Here is a 19984-nt window from a genome sequence, read left to right on the forward strand (position 1 = left end):
GGGATTTTCAAAAACTCTTGGAGTTGGCCTAATTCTGTTCATACCGAGGTCAATAGTAAAAGCTCCTATGGCTTTCTAAAAGACTAAGAGTTAGGTCACTCAGAAAACCTTACCCTTAAATACACAGTTTAAGCTATACTAACATAAGATGTTGTGTTATCTTATCTATTATCTGGTGTAGATTAATTACATTTCCTAGTAAAATTAAAATTAAAAAACAATGGATTCATTTAGGTTATTTGGATTGAAATCATACCACCAGCTCCCAACAGCTCAACACACTTGAAATTTTTTTTATATTTACATCATACTTTTTTTTGTCCAGGCTTGAAGATGAAATTGCTCAGAAGAATAATGCCCTCAAAAAAATCCGTGAGCTGGAAGGTCACATCTCTGATCTCCAGGAAGACTTGGATTCTGAGAGAGCAGCAAGAAACAAAGCAGAAAAACAAAAGAGAGACCTGGGTGAAGAGCTGGAGGCCCTGAAAACAGAACTTGAAGATACATTGGATAGCACAGCTACACAGCAAGAACTCAGGTATAAAGACCTAGCATATGGTAGAAAAACAAATGTAGCCAAAAATCACTGTAAAAAGACATAAAATCAGAAAGCACTATTTCAGTAAAATATTGCATAACACATATCTAGTGATATGTAAAGATCTGCACATCTGGAGGGAACAACATGCACAAACCCCAGTGCGAGGAACTCTTGGATTCTTATTCAGGCTCTGACAGTGTTGCCCTACGTAGGATTGGACAAGTCACTTAATTAACTAATAATTCTAAAGTGCTACTATAAACGTGCTGCTGCTGCCGCCATTATTTATTATCACTCAGCTGTACAATAACACAGTATCCTGTGTGATTAGATTGTCTCCCAGCTGTTCCATTCGTGTGTGTATTGCTTTCCAGAGCAAAGAGGGAACAGGAAGTCACAGTGCTGAAGAGAGCTCTGGACGAGGAAACTCGGACTCATGAAGCCCAGGTCCAGGAGATGAGGCAAAAGCATAGTCAGGCTGTGGAAGAGCTAACAGAACAGCTGGAGCAATTTAAACGGGTAAACTGAAACCACGACCCTGAAAATGGGTTTATCTATTAGACATTGTGGATTTCTTTTACACAGCGTATTTTTCTTTGCCCTATGCATTCAGGCCAAAGTAAACTTGGACAAGACCAAGCAGACACTAGAGAAAGAAAATGCTGACCTGAGTACTGAAATCAGGTCACTAAATCAGGCCAAACAAGAGGTGGAGTACAAAAAAAAGAAGCTGGAAGTGCAACTTCAGGAGCTACAATCCAAATACACCGATGGCGAGCGCGTCCGGGTGGAACTCAATGAAAAAGTCCATAAGTTGCAGGTAAGAAATACCTTCTTCAGTGACCTGAGAGGCTCAGTGGGACAACTGGATATGGAGTGACTGACTTATTCTGGGTCCCACACAATGGTGGTGCTGGTACAAACCATTACTCATTTCTAACTAAATGCCCATTCCCAACAACTGTTAACTCACAAATGCAGCAAAAAAAGGCTTCTTAGCAGGTTATGTGGTAAAAATAGAATACGGTTTTATTTTGTATTTGCATTTGAAAACCAACTTTTCCAAATCAATTTCTTCATAACAAGTTGCATTCCATTGGGTATAGACCTCTCCACTCAACTAGGGAGCGTGACAGAAGGAGTGGGGCACAAAAGCAAGACACCCTTTGCATGGAGCTGTTCTACAGCAGTGCTGGACAAATGGAGGTTCAATAAAGTTGCAGGTGACAGAATTCCAAGAAACCTCCACCCCAAACATAAGCCTACCTGCTGTGGATTGGTTCCACAGCCCTGAAATCTCACAAATTCTCTTAGCAAAACTTTGGCAACATCCACCATTCTGACATGATTTTTGCTGTCTTGAATTACATCTGAACTGGAAAACAGGCCTCTTCTTGGATTCTGGAAGTGACCAGGAAGCACAGGAGCAGTTTCTGGTCCTGGCATTCAAATTCAAACTGTGATTCAGGAGTCCAGTCTGGACCCATCTCAAACATAGCTGGGGTAGATGAGATTGAAGCTATACAAAATGACTGAAAACATTCAATGTGATTTTTCTTTAGGTTGAAGTGGAAAATGTTACCAGTTTGCTCAGTGAAGCAGAAACCAAGACAATCAAACTCACTAAGGATGTTGCAAGCTTGGGAGCTCAGCTACAGGATACACAGGTAGGCTTCCCACTGGGATAACCTGTATAAAACATATTGAAAAAGAACAAAAAATGACCATGTTCTATTATGATGATCTCTGTAGGAGCTGCTTCAGGAGGAAACTCGGCAGAAACTGAATGTAGCTACCAAGCTTCGCCAACTGGAGGAGGAAAATAACAGCCTGCAAGAGCAGTTGGAGGAAGAAGCAGAAGCAAAACAAAACCTAGAGCGACATATTTCGACACTGACAGTACAGGTACAGTGGCACAGTTAGAACATTAGCTCTGGTGCTCAGTCTTTACAATAGATCCATAGATTACAGATCTCTAGTTATCCCTATACATCTTAGCCAGTGAACTATTGTTACTAGGCCAGAAGCACCAAGTATAGGACCTGTAGGCCAACTGTAGCCTGTGGAATTCTACAGGGCAGCCAGTAGCCACCCTCTTTAATGCAGAGGAGAGTGTGACCACAGGACGACTGGCGATACCTTGGTGCAAGATCACTCGCCTCATGATGGAGTCTGGAGCAATGGGCCTATAGCCTCTGTAGGCTGCCTCATGATGTTAAAGATGAGTGACTGCCATCAGCCTCATATTGAGTGCGTTAGGTGCACGCCTGTGGGTTCCTTGGACTATGTCAGGTGCAGCCCACTGCTGTGCAAACTTAGAGTGGCTCTGCTATACAGACTTATTTCATTCCTTGAATTCAAATTTCAGCTTTCTGACTCAAAGAAGAAGCTCCAGGAATATACCAGCACAATAGAGAGTATGGAGGAAGGCAAAAAGAAGCTCCAGAAGGAAATTGAAGGGCTCACGCAGCAGTTTGAGGAAAAAGCTGCTTCTTATGACAAACTGGAAAAAACCAAGAACAGACTCCAGCAGGAGCTGGATGATCTGATAGTGGACTTGGACAACCAACGCCAGCTGGTCTCCAACCTGGAGAAAAAGCAGAAGAAGTTTGATCAGGTATGAGCTTATGGTCAACTCCCTTCATGTTATAACCTAACTCTGCTGGGAGTCATGGGTGCAGAGAGTAAGTTGTTGAGTGGGAATTAACATAGTTATAGAAAAAGATTAAAGTTGCATTATTTACGCCATGATTAATTTTGTATCTGCATATACAGGGGCCTTTCTCTGTAGTCATTAGTAATCGACAAGACTAATGCAATAGAAAACCCTACACTTAATGGCTTTCTGTATTAATAGGATTACTGTGCTCAAACTGAACATTTTTATATTATTGATTTATAGATGCTTGCTGAAGAGAAAAACATCTCTTCCAAATATGCAGACGAAAGGGACAGAGCAGAAGCTGAAGCTAGAGAAAAAGAAACAAAAGCTTTGTCCTTGGCCCGGGCTCTTGAGGAAGCTTTGGAAGCCAAAGAAGAACTGGAGAGAATCAACAAATTGTTGAAAGTGGAAATGGAAGATCTAGTTAGCTCCAAGGATGATGTAGGCAAGAATGTAAGTCTCACAATATATATCCCATATAACTATTTCAGGGATAATCACTTAAATTAATAGTTAACACAAAGATCTACATTTTCAGTGTGGAAAGTTCTTCACAGTGTAAAATCCATTCAACAGTGTCAGAAGTTTTATGCAGAATTTCGTGAGCAATTCCATCTGCATCCAGTCCTATCAGAGACTCAGCAATGAATTATGCTTACAAGCCTTCTTTAGTCTTGATCAACAGCAAGTTATTGATCTTGAAGAGGACTATTTGCCTCATTTCTGAGAGAAGACAAAATTAAAGCAGAGATTGAGAAGTATTTGCTAACCCCGTAAGCAGCTTCCAAGTTGTGCAGTTCACAAATCTGAATTGATTAATTGGATTTGATTTTGCCGACAGCTACCACTGTGAATAAAAGATATGTCCACAGCTGACTTGGCAGAGTTCAGTTGTGACAGGATCCAAAGCAGTGTGATGGCTCTAACAGGTGTCTGTGTCTTTGAGCTAAGAGCTTCAGAAGGAAATAAAAATTAAAAGGAACCCTGTTAACTTGATTTGAAAGGGGATATTTCTTCCTATCTCTTATTCTAGCAGCATGATCACATCACTACCACTAAGGGTTTATTTTCACAGTTGTTGGTGTTTAGACTAAAAATGAATCCTAGGATAACATTTGGTATCCAGGGTCTCAGTCTATGAATAAGCTGAATTTTGCCTTTTAAAATAGATTTATAAGGGTACAAAAAATGCTAGTTTGCCACTTTTTTGTGTGTGCTCTTGAAACTTAATCCATCCTCTCTCCACAATTCGTATATTCCAATTTTTTCCATACTATAGAATGATCACATTACATTACATGTATTTTTAGATTGATTACAATCAGTAAAAACATTGTATTGATTTCTCATTGCATGAAAGGTCCATGATTTGGAGAAGTCCAAACGTGCCCTGGAACAACAAGTGGAGGAGATGAAGACACAGTTAGAAGAGCTGGAGGATGAGCTACAGGCTACTGAAGATGCCAAGCTCAGATTGGAGGTTAACATGCAGGCCCTAAAAGGACAGTTTGAAAGAGACTTGCAAGCTCGAGATGAACAGAATGAGGAGAAGAGGAGACAGCTGCTTAAACAGGTATAATTCGTTATCAGTGACACTGTAAATGCTTACTCAAAGTAACTGCAAATCCCCTGGCTTAAACCATTATTAGTAAGTGCTTCAGGATACTAAGAACCAAACATTCTTCTTCCTTCTGCTTGGGTGAATAAAAGTTATATAGACCATTTTGCTTTGCTTAAAAAATAAGCTGCAGTTATAGCAGTGTTATTGCTCGTGGGTATTTCAGTATAAGGAATTTGACTGTAGAAGATAGTGATTTAACAGTGAGATTCCATTTAGTGTAAATCACCTGAATAATGAACTCTGACATAATGGCTAAAATGCTCCCCAGGCTTTCAGTGCAAGTAGTAAAAGATAGGTCCCAAATATAATACCTGGCTTCCCTGGATGAATCATTAATGACAGTGAACTGATCCAAAAATTCTGGCAGGGAAAACAAACAATGCTGAACCTGTTGGTAGAGGTGATATTGTGACTACAACACAAATATTCCATTCATCAACTGTACTACACATGTATCCCTCAGGACAGAATCAAACTTTGGTCTTTTACCACCCCGAACTCCAGTATTTGAGCCAAACGAGGATTTATTTCAGCAGTCAGTGGTATTGTAAAACTACTGGAGCTTTTATTACCTGTCGGCAAGCCCCTAGAACAGCATAGTACACATAAGTCGGGAGTAAGTAAAGTGTGTCTAAGGGTGCTAAAGTGTACTAGTAATCCTAAAGAAAATCTTCTTTGCTATTGGTTAGCTCCATGAGTATGAAACAGAACTGGAAGATGAGCGTAAGCAACGTGGCCTGGCAACTGCAGCTAAAAAGAAATTAGAAGTTGACATTAAGAATCTGGAAGGTCAGGCTGACTCTGCTAACAAGGCTCGGGAAGAAGCCATTAAGCAACTTCGTAAACTACAGGTTTGTGGCTCCTGAGACTGAATAGTTTTCTGTTGGGTCATTGATGTGACTTGTATAACAGCAAGTGGAAATTAGATGTCATTTGTGACCTCGATGCTAAATAGATATAACAGATATAATATTAGAGAGGGGTTTGAATCAAGACCCCAGATCCAAAATGCTTAGTTAATGTAATTTGAGTGACCTTGAGGTAGCTGGCTTAGAGAGTGAAAAATATCATGTTTTGCAGTAGACAGAAATGCCACAACTAATTGATCAGCACGGATGTGCTATTGGCATCTCTGTGGAAAACCTAAGGGTTCCATCAAAGAGGTGAAGCAAAAAAGGCCAGATGTGTCGATAGGACTCAAAATTGGCTCTCCACTACATGGACGTAGCACTGTGTATTTTTGAAAAACCAGCTATCACATTTGCACCTGCATGAATAGTAGCCAGTTTTCAAAGACGCTGTATATAATGATCAGTGATCAAGGGCAGGATTGAGACTTGACAGGACAACTCTTAAACACATGAAGGGATTGTCTAGATGGTGAGTTAGTGTGCGGCAAGCTGGAGTATAAATCTACAGCACGATAGCCTGTAGCATACTAACTATCTGGGTGGATGCTGTAACTGTGCACTAAAAGTTCCCAGTCCTGTTTCAAAGCAGAGTAAATCAAAGTGCATTATGGAACTGTTAGTGCGTGACAGAAGGGTCCACACGGACAGTTTTGTAATTACATGGAAATTAGTATTTGTTTTGTTCAATTTTCTTTTCAACAAAACTGTGATAAACACAGACAAATACAAATCCATCCTTTTTTTTTTTTTAACCGTCTGAAACCAGGGTCAGATGAAGGACTTCCAACGAGAGCTTGATGATGCCCGTGCCGCAAGAGAAGAGATATTTGCGACCGCTAGAGAAAATGAGAAAAAAGCCAAGAACCTGGAAGCAGAACTTATGCAGCTGCAAGAGGTAAAGTGTGACTCTTAGAGAGTACTAGAGTGCAGGCTGCACAAGATCTTTGGGAACAAAACAGAATTGTACCTGAGGGAACCAAATCATTAAAGAAAAAAGAAGTGATATTGGCCATGGTGCAGGGAAAGCTACAGTCAGAACCTCTTATAACAGGTTCTGTGGACCTCAGTAAAAACCAAGGCCCAGACCCTCAAAGGAATTTAGGCACATGACTTCCATTTAAATGGGCCACGGTGCTTAGAGATGCTGAGTGCCAAGAGCTTCCTTTAAAACCATTAGCCTATAAGAAGATATTTTTCACTGGATGGAAAAGAAAAATGTACTGTCTGTTACAACCCTTATGACCTTTTCAATAATATTGTACTCCTGACATATTTCATCATGTTTTAAATGGATACAATCCTTGTATCTGGAAGCACAATAAAACACAAACTGTGCACGGGTTGGGTAATGCATATTTTTGTTCCATTAGTCTATGACTATAGAATCATAAATTGATATTCTGGTGACAGAAACATCTGACAGAGGTTGGGTTTAAAGAGACATCATGGCTGATCAGTCTCTCACTCCATGTTTGGACTGTACTTTGTTTAACCCTCTTCATTTCTTTAATACACTGGCTGTTTGTTTCCCCTAGGATCTGGCTGCTGCCGAAAGGGCCCGCAAACAGGCTGATCTGGAGAAAGAGGAACTGGCTGAAGAACTTGCAAGTGCTGCTTCTGGGAGGTAAGAATTGGTAATTATTTTCAAGTGTACCAAAGCCTTGCTAAATACCTCTCAGTAGCCAATGTTTCTGTCCTGAAAAGCGATCTGTAGCTCCAACCTTGCCAACGCATACACATATGCTTAGTTACAAATATGTGGCTAATTTCATTAAAATCATTGGGACTACTTATAAGTTACTCATAGATATGAAGGCCAGCAGGGAGGAGCAAGTGAGGTCTCCAGGAACATAAATAAGATGGCAGCACAAGACTCATTTCAAGAATACTTCCAGGTTCTCCATGAGTCTTCAGCACCTTCCAGTGTGTTGCAAGACATGGTCAACTGCTCAAAACCAAAAATTACATGCTTTACAAATTTAAATTTACAGGACTAGCCTCCAGGATGAGAAACGTCGTCTGGAAGCTAGAATCTCCCAACTGGAGGAAGAGCTAGAAGAGGAACAAAGTAATATGGAGGGAATGAGTGATCGCTTCAGGAAAGCAGTACAGCAGGTACAGTCCATTTGAGTGTGTCTATAAGTAAGAGGGGTGTAAGGTGTACGTATGTATTATTGATACATGTGTGTTTCTGTCTGTACCCATCCAAGGGTGAGCTTGTTTTTGGACACACCTTCAGAGAGCATCCAGAAAGAGACTTCATATTTTATATTAAATTGCTCTAACTCCCTTTTCCCAAGTCTAAGGTAACAGCTGTAGATTTTAAAGGGCTCTCCCTAAATATTTCAGTCAGAGCAGCTGAATAATGAGTTGGTAACAGAGCGCGCTGCGGCACAGAAGAATGAAAGCGCTCGGCAGCAACTGGAGAGGCAGAACAAAGAGCTGAAGAGTAAACTGCAGGAAATGGAAGGAGCTGTGAAGTCCAAGTTTAAGGCTACAATTGCTTCTCTGGAGGCCAAAATTTCTCAGCTTGAGGACCAAGTGGAACAGGAATCCAGGTACTTGGACACTACAACTCAGCCCTCACTGACAAAGCCATCCTTTTATTTAATTTTAATACAGATAATCAATTATTTTTGTCAAGGTCCAAATTTCTTGGTCAAGGTATAGTCAAAGTCCAGACTTCAGAGAAAATAATACAAAAACAACAATAATAATAATGGTAATAAGTAAATAAAAAGCTTTCACTATCCATTCAAACGTGTCTGGCAGTCTGGGTTTGGCCAACACTCCACCTATTGACTACCCATGTTTTAATATATGAATACCAAAAATACTAAAAGGTTTTCCAGGATCCTATTAGTGGCATTAAGGTTTGGTAAAGAGTCTCACACACATCAGCAGTGTTTCTTTGGAAAATGATTGGTTCGTATCAAAACCTTACATAGGACCAGCTTTGGGAAGGATTTATTATTGAAAAGTCTTCTAGAATGTAATAGAAAACAGTTTCCCTGCTGTAGAATTGTACAGGCTTGCCAAAAAGCCTAGATGAAGCATCTTATTCTCTAGGTTTTCAGAGTAGTTTCCGTAGAAACCTATTGGTTTACCCTCCTTTACATTCTATACTGGCAGTAGGACCAGTTCATTAGCACTATAGTCTTGTTGTTTTGGGCCAGATCCTGACTCCACTGGCAGGACAGCAAGTTCTGTAAAGGTGTCTAGTTAGCATGGTACTCAGCCTCAAGGGAGTTCTCTGCCTGCCAGGGTGCATGGCTGTCTGGTTCTATTTACCTCCTCCCCTCTCTCCCCAGGCTACTATCAACAGAGGGTAACATTTAAGCAGGGGGACGGAGCAGAGTTTTGAAATTTGAGGACAAAGGGAAAGATTCCTTCTGTCTCAATACAACAAGGACCAGACCATTTATTCTGGCTGGGGGCTAGACTTGGCCCTTTACGCATGCTGATGCAACTGGGCATCATTTCAGGCCTCATTGTGCACATACAGTAATTGCCATCCTTCTTGCACCTCCAGTGCAGCATAGCCAACTAGCTGCCAAACTGTCCAGGATTGTGGTCAGTGGTGTGGGTCTGCACAGTCGTCACTTTGGACTCTCAGCTGCATTTGCTTGTTGCAGGTTGGGGGCGCTGTTGGTGTCTGCATCAGGCCAGAGCCTCTAGTTCTCTCACTGCAGCTGTTATCTCAGACACTAGTGTGATTCTGAGAACTGTAGACTATTCAAAGTAAATATTTGAGAATACCCAGCACGTTGTCAATTGCCTGTGATAAGAAGCCAGGCTGCTGTCTGTCTTAACTCTCTTTTCTAGCCCATTTAATTGGCAAAAGCCTGCACAGGTGAGGTGGTAAATTACTCCATTCTATGGCAGCAGGAGGCCTAAATCACAGTGGAAATGATGCATGAGTAGGGACAGGTAAAATGAGCCAACACTGCATCTCTCGCATGCTATGAAGCCAAGCTGTCCAGTGGGAATACATGGAGAGAGGGGAGTGGATTGTGAACAGGCCAGCAGGGTTAGGGGCCAGGCCAGTGGCTCCATAGGATGCATAGATCTGCTGGACCATAATCCTGCATGGAGAAGACCTAGTAAGCTATGAGCTGGAGTAGAGCTGCACTGAGCACTTGCTCCACACCTGCCATCTGGGGAGGACGGAAAGTGTTCTGTCCTTCCCCCAAAAAACACTCTTGCAGTTCCCCATTTTTATTCACTTTCTGACTAAAGAAGCAGGGTTTGGCTGTAAGCAGAAAACTAGTAAATAACTAGTAAAAAAAAAAAAAAACAACACAACACCCCAAAAAAGCAAAACAAACAAAAAATCCCAACCATTAGAAATGTGGCAGATGGCTATACAAAGATACCAGGGCGGGCAAACGCTCCCTGCTCTCACATCTAGAAACACACACAGGACAGGTGTATAATGAGTTGACCCATGGGAGAAGCTGCTGCTTCCTTCAGTTTTTACAAAAGTCAATAGCATTATTCTGAGGAAGGCTTTTAATATGAGGATCAATCATAGACCTCAGGGACCTCAGGAGGTCATCTAGTCCAACCCCCTGCTCAAAGCAGGACCCAGTCCCTAACTAAATCATCCCAGCCAGGGCTTTGTCAAGCCTGACCTTAAAAACTTTTAAGGAAGGAGATTCCACCACCTCCCTAGGTAACGCATTCCAGTGTTTCACCACCCACCTAGTGAAAAAGATTTTTCCTAATATCCAACCTAAACCTACTCATGCTTCTTTTCACAAGCCCTGTGCTCCTAAGAATTCTCCGTTTTCCAGATCAGTAAGTGTCATGCTGTCATTTGCAGAGAGAAGCAGACCACAGCCAAGACACTGCGTCAGAAGGACAAGAAGCTGAAAGAGGCCTTGCTGCAGGTTGAAGATGAAAGAAAGCAAGCGGAACAATACAAGGACCAGGTAATGCACGCTGTGATGGGGATCCAGCAGGGGAGGAAGGGGCTGCTGTGAATACCCAGGCTTGTGAGGCACCTCACCACTACCTGCCTCTAGCATGAAGTAGTCGTCTGTGCTCCCTGACACAAGCACTGCCTACCTAGCCTCCAGACCTTTATGCAGGCTAGTGTTAGGCATACGCCAACCCAAGTCCTACCAGGTTTGCTATCCCCAGAGGGGATATACCCAAGTCCAACCCAAGTCCTACCAGGTTTGCTATCCCCAGAGGGGACATACACTAGCTTGTTGGATTCAAGTGAGGATCTGTTCCTAATAACCTCGCAGCTCTGAGATCTTAAGATAATAATGGAGACATAAATGGGTACATATAAAACAAAAAGTATAATGCTTCCTAGAGTCTAAACTCCTCTTTAACAGGCTAAATCCTGGTCTAAAGTAGTTTGCCTTAGGTGAGAGAATCTCCCAGCATCTCCCACCACCCTGGCTGTGATCTCTTTCAGGAATGCCAAAAGCACTGCTCTTTTTGCTTCCTTGGTGAAGGATAAAGTAATGTCCTTTTGCATTTCTATATCCTCCCAAATTCATTGTTGGTCCCCAGAGTCAGGATGCCCCTCCCCCCACCCCTCCCCCCCGGCTTTATTCCCTGACATGCAGACTTCATGTTGACTTTACATCCTCATTTTGACTTTGAATGCAAAGGGGGGGTTCCATTGTGTTGGCTTACAATGCTTAATGTGCATGTGAACCAAGGCAGATGGGTGAATCTACATCCTTTGTCTTGCAAAAACCTGTTTGTCAACCTGCCTGGATTCAGACTTAAAAAATATTTTTCAGTATATACATAAATTCCTTACATACATTTCACAATGATATTAATGACCAGTGTTATCCTGGCTTTCATTTAAGATCTCAATGACATTCTTTATAGATAAATACTATGAAAACTTTGACAGGTTTCAGAGTAACAGCCGTGTTAGTCTGTATTCGCAAAAAGAAAAGGAGTAAACTTTTGGCACCTTAGAGACTAACCAATTTATTTGAGCATAAGCTTTCGTGAGCTACAGCTCACTTCATCGGATGCATACTGTGGAAAGTGTAGAAGATCTTTTTATATACACACAAAGTATGAAAAAATACCTCCTGCCACCCCACTCTCCTGCTGGTAATAGCTTATCTAAAGTGACCACTCTCCTTACAATGTGTATGATAATCAAGTTCGGCCATTTCCAGCACAAATCCAGGTTTTCTCCCCCACCCATAGCAGTGCCGCTGATCTGAAGATATACATTGTCCCCAAATGTAAAATAGTTATGGGTAAGGACAAAGTCACAAAGTTCAGCCACCAGGTTAGCCGTGACATTATCGGGGATAGTGTTCTTGACGGCTTGTAGTCCATCTTTGTGTGGAATGTTGGTGTAGAGGGCTTCTCAGGATGGTGTTATCAGGAAGATCACTGATGGATTGTAGTTTCTTCAGGAAGTCAGTGGTGTCTCGAAGGTAGCTGGGAGTGCTGGTAGCGTAGGGCCTGAGGAGGGAGTCTACATAGCCAGACAATCCTGCTGTCAGGGTGCCAATGCCTGAGATGATGGGGCGCCCAGGATTTCCAGGTTTATGGATCTTGGGTAGTAGATAGAATATCCCAGGTCGGGGTTCCAGGGGTGTGTCTGTGCGGATTTGATCTTGTGCTTTTTCAGGGAGTTTCTTGAGCAAATGCTGTGGTTTCTTTTGGTAACTCTCAGTGGGATCAGAGGGTAATGGCTTGTAGAAAGTGGTGTTAGAGAGGTGCCGAGCAGCCTCTTGTTCATATTCTGACCTATTCATGATGACAACAGCACCTCCTTTGTCAGCCTTTTTGATTATGATGTCAGAGTTGTTTCTGAGGCTGTGGATGGCATTGTGTTCTGCGCTGAGGTTATGGGGCAAGTGATGCTGCTTTTCCACAATTTCAGCCTGTGCTGGACTTCTACGTAGAGTCCTTCCGCCGACGTCCTGGCCAACCAGCCAGAACAGCCTAACCTGGCACTGGGTCATAACTTACTGGGTTCAGGTGCCTGTCCCAACTGGCCTCCTGTAGCCCTCTGAGCTTTTCACAGAGACCACTCTTCATCTCAGAACCTAAAGTGTTAATTTCAGTTGAGACATATCAAATACATGCAGTCCAAAAGAGCAGAGCTAATCTTACTGGAATGTCACAATAGCGGCCACAGCAGATACTTGCAAGTGTAGAGAGTCAGGAAAGTACATCATCGTGAATAAAGGGGTGCAGATGGAGGAACGTAAAATGCTCTGATCTCTTTAAAGGAAACTCAAGACTCTAAGCATTACTCTTACTTCTCGCTCAGGCCGATAAGAGCACCGCCCGAGTAAAACAACTGAAAAGACAGCTGGAAGAGGCAGAGGAAGAGGCCCAGCGCATCAATGCAAACCGCAGGAAACTGCAGAGAGAGTTGGACGAAGCAGCTGAAAGTAACGAGGCCATGGGCCGGGAGATGGCTTCACTGAAGAGCAAACTCAGGTAGGGTGGCTTTGTTTTTTACTAGCTTTTTTCTGTCTACTAAGGAGAGATTTAGAATTCTAAACTATAGCAGAATTTGAGGAAAGAAACTTAGTTTAGAAGAAACACCCTGTTGATGCTGGGGAGTTATGGGTTCCCCACATCCGCCCAATTAACATCATAAAAATGCTACTCATGGGTCAAAGACTTGAGGTGAAATTATGACCCAATCAAAATCAATGGCAACACTCTTCTCGACTTCAATAGGGCCAGGGATTCACCCTTCAGGAATGAGATGTTTCAAAAGCATTCAGCACTCAACTACCTCTGCTCCCATTGCAGTTAATGATAAAACTTCTATTGGCTTGAATAGGAGCTGAGTTAGGCCAACAGTGACTTTTTGAAAATCTTATGCTGGAGTTGAGACCCTTGAGGGTGATATTAAGAACATATAAGAATGGCCATTCTGGGTGAGACCAGTGGTCCATCTAACCCAGTATCCTGTCTTCCTACCAGGGGCCAGTGCCAGATGTTTCAGACGGAATGAACAGAACAGGGCAATTTATCAAGTGATCTGTCCCCTGTTGTTCAGTCCCGGACAGCTCCTGGCAGTCAGGTTTAGGGATACCCAGACCATGGGGTTGCATCCCTGATCATCTTGGCTAGTAGCCATCGACGGACCTGCCTGCCATGATATTTATTATGTGCAGTACTAGTTAGCACTCTTAAAGCTAGTCACCTGTCCCTCCTCGCCCCACTCACACTGGAGAGATGACCGAAGTGATACCCCTGAAGTTCAGAGACTTGAAGTTCTGTAGGGAGTCAAAGGGCTTGTCAACACTTACAGTGCTGCAGCATGCAGTTTTGATGCTGTAGCGCTTAGTGAAGACACCATCTATACCAACAGGAAAGTGTCTCCCATCGGTGTAGGTACTCTACCTCCCCGAGGCAGTAGCTAGGGCCACAGGAGAAGTCCTCCTGTCCATATAGCACTGTCTATGCCAGGAGTTAGGCTGGTATAACTGCGTCGCTCAGGGGGGTGGATTTTCCACCCCCGAGTGACATTGTTATACCAAGATAAGTTTATAGTGTAAACCAGGGCAAAGGCAAACCACATGCACCCTGTGACACTTGCCCAAGTTGCCTCCCTATTTCATACATTGACCAGTCGGGTTTCAGCGTCACTGTGTAACTGAGAAAAGTGTCAAACTAGCCACTTCCATTTTCTCATTAAATATAACACGCCAAATAATACAGTAGTCATGCACTCCTAAGCTTTAATACAGCTGTCGAGCCTGTGATACCAGTGGCATGAACAAAGAGACCAATTGGTTAAAGGAGAAACAGCTGCCCCTACAACATCTTCCTGGGTAACTTTAGTTCATGCTCTTTAATAAAAATTTTTTTAAAAAAATTAAACTATCTGCCTAATCAAACCCTTCCAGCTATTGTCCAAGTGACTGCTAGACGTAGGGGTAGTCCATTTTCATAATGCAGTCCAAGGCTCATTTCTGCTCACCAGGGTTTTCAATAATATGCTATGATATACTTTGTTTAATTATTTTAAAGTAACTTACCTGAAAGTGATAATGACCATGTGCTTAGCATAACTGCTCGGGACTCTCTATCTCTGTTTCAGAGGGACACAGGAACCTTCGCAGTGACTAAGCAGGTATCATGCCTTCAACTTTGCAGCTAGCTTGTGGTGCACAAATTTCCATTTTCCTTTTGCTCAAGTAATTTTTATGTGAGATTTCTGCAAACTGTGAAGGCTTGGATATCTTGTCATCAATTTGTTGTATCAAAGGAGACAAATATTACAATAACTCTTTTCCATCAGCTGTTTGTCAGTTATTCATCTTTCTTACAGCTAGGTTGTGTTATGACATGGATTTGCAAACATTGCATTCTCACTTTTCTCATAAGCTCTGCTGACAGAAGACATATGAGTTGCTCTTTTTTAAAATTTCTGCATGAAAATAGTCTTCCTTGCACTTTTTAAAGTCCCCATTAAACATGGAAGTTTTGCAAACAAAATATAGCTTTGATTAATTAAAACAGCTGAAACCATTAAAGGCACATGGATATGAACAGAGATATTGCAGCATGTTAGAATTTCACAGTACTACCAATGCACATTTCATATGGTGAATTCTTTAATGTAATCAGTTGGTAAAAATATCTAATCTTACATGTGCTTTGGAAAAAAAATTTGCATGAAGTCTGCCATACAAACAAAGCAATCTAATCATAGATTAAGGATAAGCTCCTGCCCTCCAAAGCACATCAATATATGCCTGTATTGAATAGCTACTATACATAACGTATAGAGCAGCTATTTGTGTATATTACGAGGCATGCCTACGTGTTCTGAGATAGGATAGAGTCACTGCTGTTTAACGCATGGAAATACCCTATTGAAGTCGTATTGCTTTGATGCTTTAAGCTAAATAGCATCTTACTTTACACCTGCAGAAGTGATGCTAAGCAAATAGCATTCTGTAATATTTGTGGATCTTCTCTTTTTACAAATATGGGGCTTTGTTCTTGTTACACAAATATTTAAAGATGACATTTTGTCCTAGCAACTGCCTTTAAATCAATTTAACATGTTTGCATGTGATGAGTGCAGGGCTATACAGTTAGCGGCTGAGGTGTAGAAGTGCTTGTCCAAAGCTCGATTAAATGGAAAGCGAAATACAAACAAAACGAAGTGCTTCGCAAGGGGTTTTCATCTTGCAGTAGACATGGGGGGGCTTTACCTCTGGCATAACAATTTCCCTTTTGCCCTTTGTCCACATGCAAAGCTGCACCAGTCTATCTAGTGGTGTGATTAAAGTTGATTTTAGGTAAACCAGCACAGATGACTGTGTGGACATTCTTAAATAAATATAAACCTGGTTTATATCCCAGTTAGTTTAAGAAGCATGATTTAAGCTAAACTGAAATAAGCATTACATAGGGGTTTGCACCAATTTAACAACCTGGACTTCAGTGCCATTATTGCAATTTATATATGTAAACTAGGGCTTGGTCTATAGCGTGGTTAGGATATGTGTAGTTTGCATTATCTAATCTAGGCGGAGGTTTCATTGCAAATCTGGGTTGGGCTCGTCCCCCTTCAGTCCAGCCCCATTATTATTCTCCCATCCCAAATTCTTCTGTCACACTGATGCAACTCTTTGAAGTCAAAGTAAGTATAGTAGTCTGAGGTTGTATCTACTACAGAGCTTAGGGCTCCCCCCCCCAATTCAGTGCATTCATTGGACATTTACAAGACCAGCACTTTAGCACCTTTGATATCTTAAACAGTAGAAGTGAATCTTAAATGTTGCAGATTGAGACAAACTGTACAGGAGAGAGAGCTGTTTGCCAAGTGTGTAACAGAACAGAAATAGATGCCCCCTTTGTTTTACATTGCATGTTATCAGTGACAGGATAACTAACTAGTTCTCAAACTAGGTTTTAGTGGCTAGTTAATTGCTTGCTGTAGCAGAGAGAGCGGACATCAAAATGAAAGCTTAATTTAAGGGTAGTGACATACTGAGCAGCCTAGATACCACAGAGTGTCACAATGGACATAATAGGCTTTTTGTACCCTTCTAACAACTTTAGAATTCAGCTAACATTCTCACATGCTTACCCATTATGGTAGATTTACTTTTGGGCTTGATTAGTGGCTTCAATATAAGTGAAACTGACTTAGACTTTTGCTAGGACAAAAGAAACCTTAAGTATTTAGGCATGATTGCTATACCCCAAAATGAGTAGTTGGATGTTTAGCCTCACATTAGTAATCTTTGCACATTGTTCAGTGATCATGAATTTCCTTGCTTATATCTGAGCTCTCAAGCCTTTACAGAAGGTTTGCTTAACCATGGGAAGGAGATAGCAGCCACCATTTTACTAGCAATTTTACTGTCATGTTGAAGTAACAACACTATGGCTGAGAAGCTGTTTTTACTTCTAAGCTACCACTTGTAGTACCTCGCTTCTTCTCCTCTCTCTCTCTCCCCTCCCCCCCACCTCTTATACTCTAGCCCCACAATGAAACTAGGATGTGGGGGGAATTCTCCATGCTTGGTCTGTGACGGTGAGATTTTGGGGGGGTGGGGAAAAGGAGCAAGCTGGAAGAAAGTGCATTCAATGAGCTTCTCTGTGAAACGCACATCCCATTAATTTAATGAGAGGCATGGATGTAGTCCCTGCGGAGGAAGGAGTGCATTGCTCAGTGCTGAATGAGCGGCACTCCACTCCTGTGCACAGTGGTAGAGTCCTTAAGGGGGTGCATGCAGGGAGCGGGAGCTTCACTGTTCTACACAAATCAATTTCCCCTCCCTACCTACTAAGCAAGCAGAGGGAAGCTCTTCATTCGCTACGATAGAAAAAGATAAACCCTTGTGCACCTCTGTGGTGGGAGGTGTGACTACTGCAGAAAAGCAGCTGTAATATTACAGTTCCAACACACTAAAGGCCTTCAACAGGAAGGGTATATTCATGCTCTGTTCAGAAGTCCAGGGCAATCCCTCTGAATCTTCCCCTGGCAGCAGGGATGCAGTTCCAACTGCTGCTAGATCCAAGTACTTGCATTTCCACTCCCCTCCTTCACATACACGCAACACCACACCTTTATGTGCAAAATGAGTGACTTAGTCTCTCTGTTTGGACTGAGCTTTTCAAAACAAACAAGTGCAATAGCTACACTGGGGGCTGCAATTTTGCATGAACAAAGTCAGAACTCCAGTTACAGTCCCATGTTACACAGACTCAAAAGCCCCACCCAGCCATAGACACCAATACAAAGTACCAACAAGGGCTACAGAAAGTTGCCTTGAAGCCATAACTTCCCTGACTACTTTGCATTTACGATCTTCAATCCCACCGATGCAGTTACTGGGCTTTGTACACTTCGTCCAGTCTTAATGTGTAAAGAGTTTAAACAAACTAAAGCCTGTTTTCTTATGCAGGAGGGGAAATGAGCCGGCATCTTTTGCCCCCTCCCGTAGATCTGGAGGCAGAAGAATAATTGAAAATGCAGCAGAAGGTTCAGAAGAGGAAGCTGATGCAAGAGATGGAGATTTCAATGGAACGAAAGCCAGTGAATAGATAACACGCTCACAAACTACACTGCAGCAAGGTGGAAGAGAATACAATATTTAGCACTGCATAAATCAACTTAGTTCCAATGCCACACCCACCCACTCTGATGGCAATGATAAGCACACAGCTGCCTTCTCTCCAATGTATAAATGGAAGTTTTAGGTGTTGCAAAAACTTATTTTATTAAGAAAGGTATTTTGAAAAGGTTTACATTGAGTAATTCACCTTGAGAACTCAGTCAGAAATGCAAATTCGAGAGAGAGAGAGTCAACTTAAATCCCAATGGACAGAGTATATGTGCAGTTATGCTACAGAGAGCCATTGGCCAGCTAATCCTTTCCTAATCCAGCCGACCCTTCCTTTCGTCTTCCTGTTCAATTAATACAGTATAGGCATTTTCTTTTCCTGGATGCTACACCCTGATGCACTGGTCACAAAATGGAAGTGCCTTCTTCAGTCACTTTTCAAAAATAAAGTATCAATTGTTCAAATGAAGTCAAACTGTTATTGTTTTATACGCACTTCAGACACAAACACGAATAGGTTATACATCATTACATTTAAGTATTTCTCTTTAGGAATCAGTTGGGTGCAATCTGATATACTGAGCAGGAACTTAAGCTGCTGTTGACCTTGTTAGTATTCACATACCTTTTTGAAAAAAGTCAAATTACAAAGTGATTTTGTATGAAAAATTCAACATTTAATTCTTTATATTCCTTAGCAAAGAGGTTCTCAAACTGTGGTCTGTGGACCAGTGGTCCGCAGATAGTTCCCTCTAAGGCGAGCACCTGGATGGTGGCACACGAGAGAACGAAGGGCCACCCACCTAATTAGTGAAGCTGCGTGGGCATGGCTCCACTAATTAGGTGCCTGGACCCTGGAGAAGAAGCACATGTAAGGTAAGGTGGTGGCCTTGGGAGGAATAGGGGGTAGGTGGGAGGGCAGTGGGGTGAGAAGAGGCGGCAGGGAAGTTTGGGACTTGCAGGGCTGCGGCGGCCAGAGAAAGAGGCGACTTTCCCCAGCTCCAGGGCTGCCGCTGCTGGGAAGAGATGGCCCTCCTTCCCAGCCCCAGCTCCGGGGCTGCTGTGGTGGGGGTGAGAGGGCACATCCATCGCATTAGAAAGGTAAGACTACGGATATTAATATGAGTTGTGTGCGGTTTTTAAGGTTTACAATAGTTAGCTAACGGCATGAACAACATTGGGAAAGATCATTAAGTGGTCCGAGACCCTCAGCAATTTTCAAGTGGGCCGTGAAAAAAAAAAAAGTTGGAGAACCAACCACTGCTTTATCATATACTGTTCATTGCTAAACAACTCTGAGGACTTTTCTTTTAGGCTACACATGACTGTTGACGTTTTCCTTTATGTATCCTTCTCAGAGACTAGCGGTCATACTCAATACCTCTCGTGCAATTTTGAAGCCTTTTAGAAGAGGTATTTAATACAATGATCAATACCTTGCTAATTCTGCACATTCACGTACTAGCTTGAAGCCGTTTAGCACTGGCTGCAGTGCTCCAGCTGGACTGCAACCCCCCGTTCAGGGAAGTGCCAGGAACTATTGGACAGGCACCACAGAAGCCCCACAGACACGCTGGTACTTCCAGCAGCTGGGAGAGCGTGCTAGCAGTCCAGCAGGAGCGCACACACAGCACGGCAAGTTAATGTGACACAATTAAGTGAGAGCAGACAGTTAGACATTTTAGATTTTAGGACAGA

The 19984-nt window shown here is 42.4% G+C and overlaps 1 protein-coding gene across 1 annotated transcript in view; it reads left to right on the forward strand.

Moving 5' to 3' along the window:
• Positions 1-19484, forward strand: part of MYH11 (myosin heavy chain 11) — a 101302-nt gene extending 81818 nt beyond the window's left edge. The window contains exons 26-41 of the mRNA XM_084640777.1: positions 326-538; positions 916-1060; positions 1155-1361; positions 2104-2208; positions 2294-2446; positions 2910-3158; positions 3444-3656; positions 4564-4776; positions 5514-5675; positions 6502-6630; positions 7271-7359; positions 7727-7850; positions 8085-8293; positions 10561-10669; positions 13009-13181; positions 18128-19484. Of these exons, the coding sequence (XP_084496903.1) occupies positions 326-538; positions 916-1060; positions 1155-1361; positions 2104-2208; positions 2294-2446; positions 2910-3158; positions 3444-3656; positions 4564-4776; positions 5514-5675; positions 6502-6630; positions 7271-7359; positions 7727-7850; positions 8085-8293; positions 10561-10669; positions 13009-13181; positions 18128-18266 (2632 nt within the window). The 3' untranslated portion in view covers positions 18267-19484. The remainder of the gene's footprint in view (positions 1-325; positions 539-915; positions 1061-1154; positions 1362-2103; positions 2209-2293; positions 2447-2909; positions 3159-3443; positions 3657-4563; positions 4777-5513; positions 5676-6501; positions 6631-7270; positions 7360-7726; positions 7851-8084; positions 8294-10560; positions 10670-13008; positions 13182-18127) is intronic.
• Positions 19485-19984: the final 500 nt, after the last annotated feature.

Source organism: Lepidochelys olivacea (genome assembly GCF_965140295.1).
Source record: "Lepidochelys olivacea isolate rLepOli2 genome assembly, chromosome: 10".
NCBI classification, from domain to species: domain Eukaryota; kingdom Metazoa; phylum Chordata; order Testudines; family Cheloniidae; genus Lepidochelys; species Lepidochelys olivacea.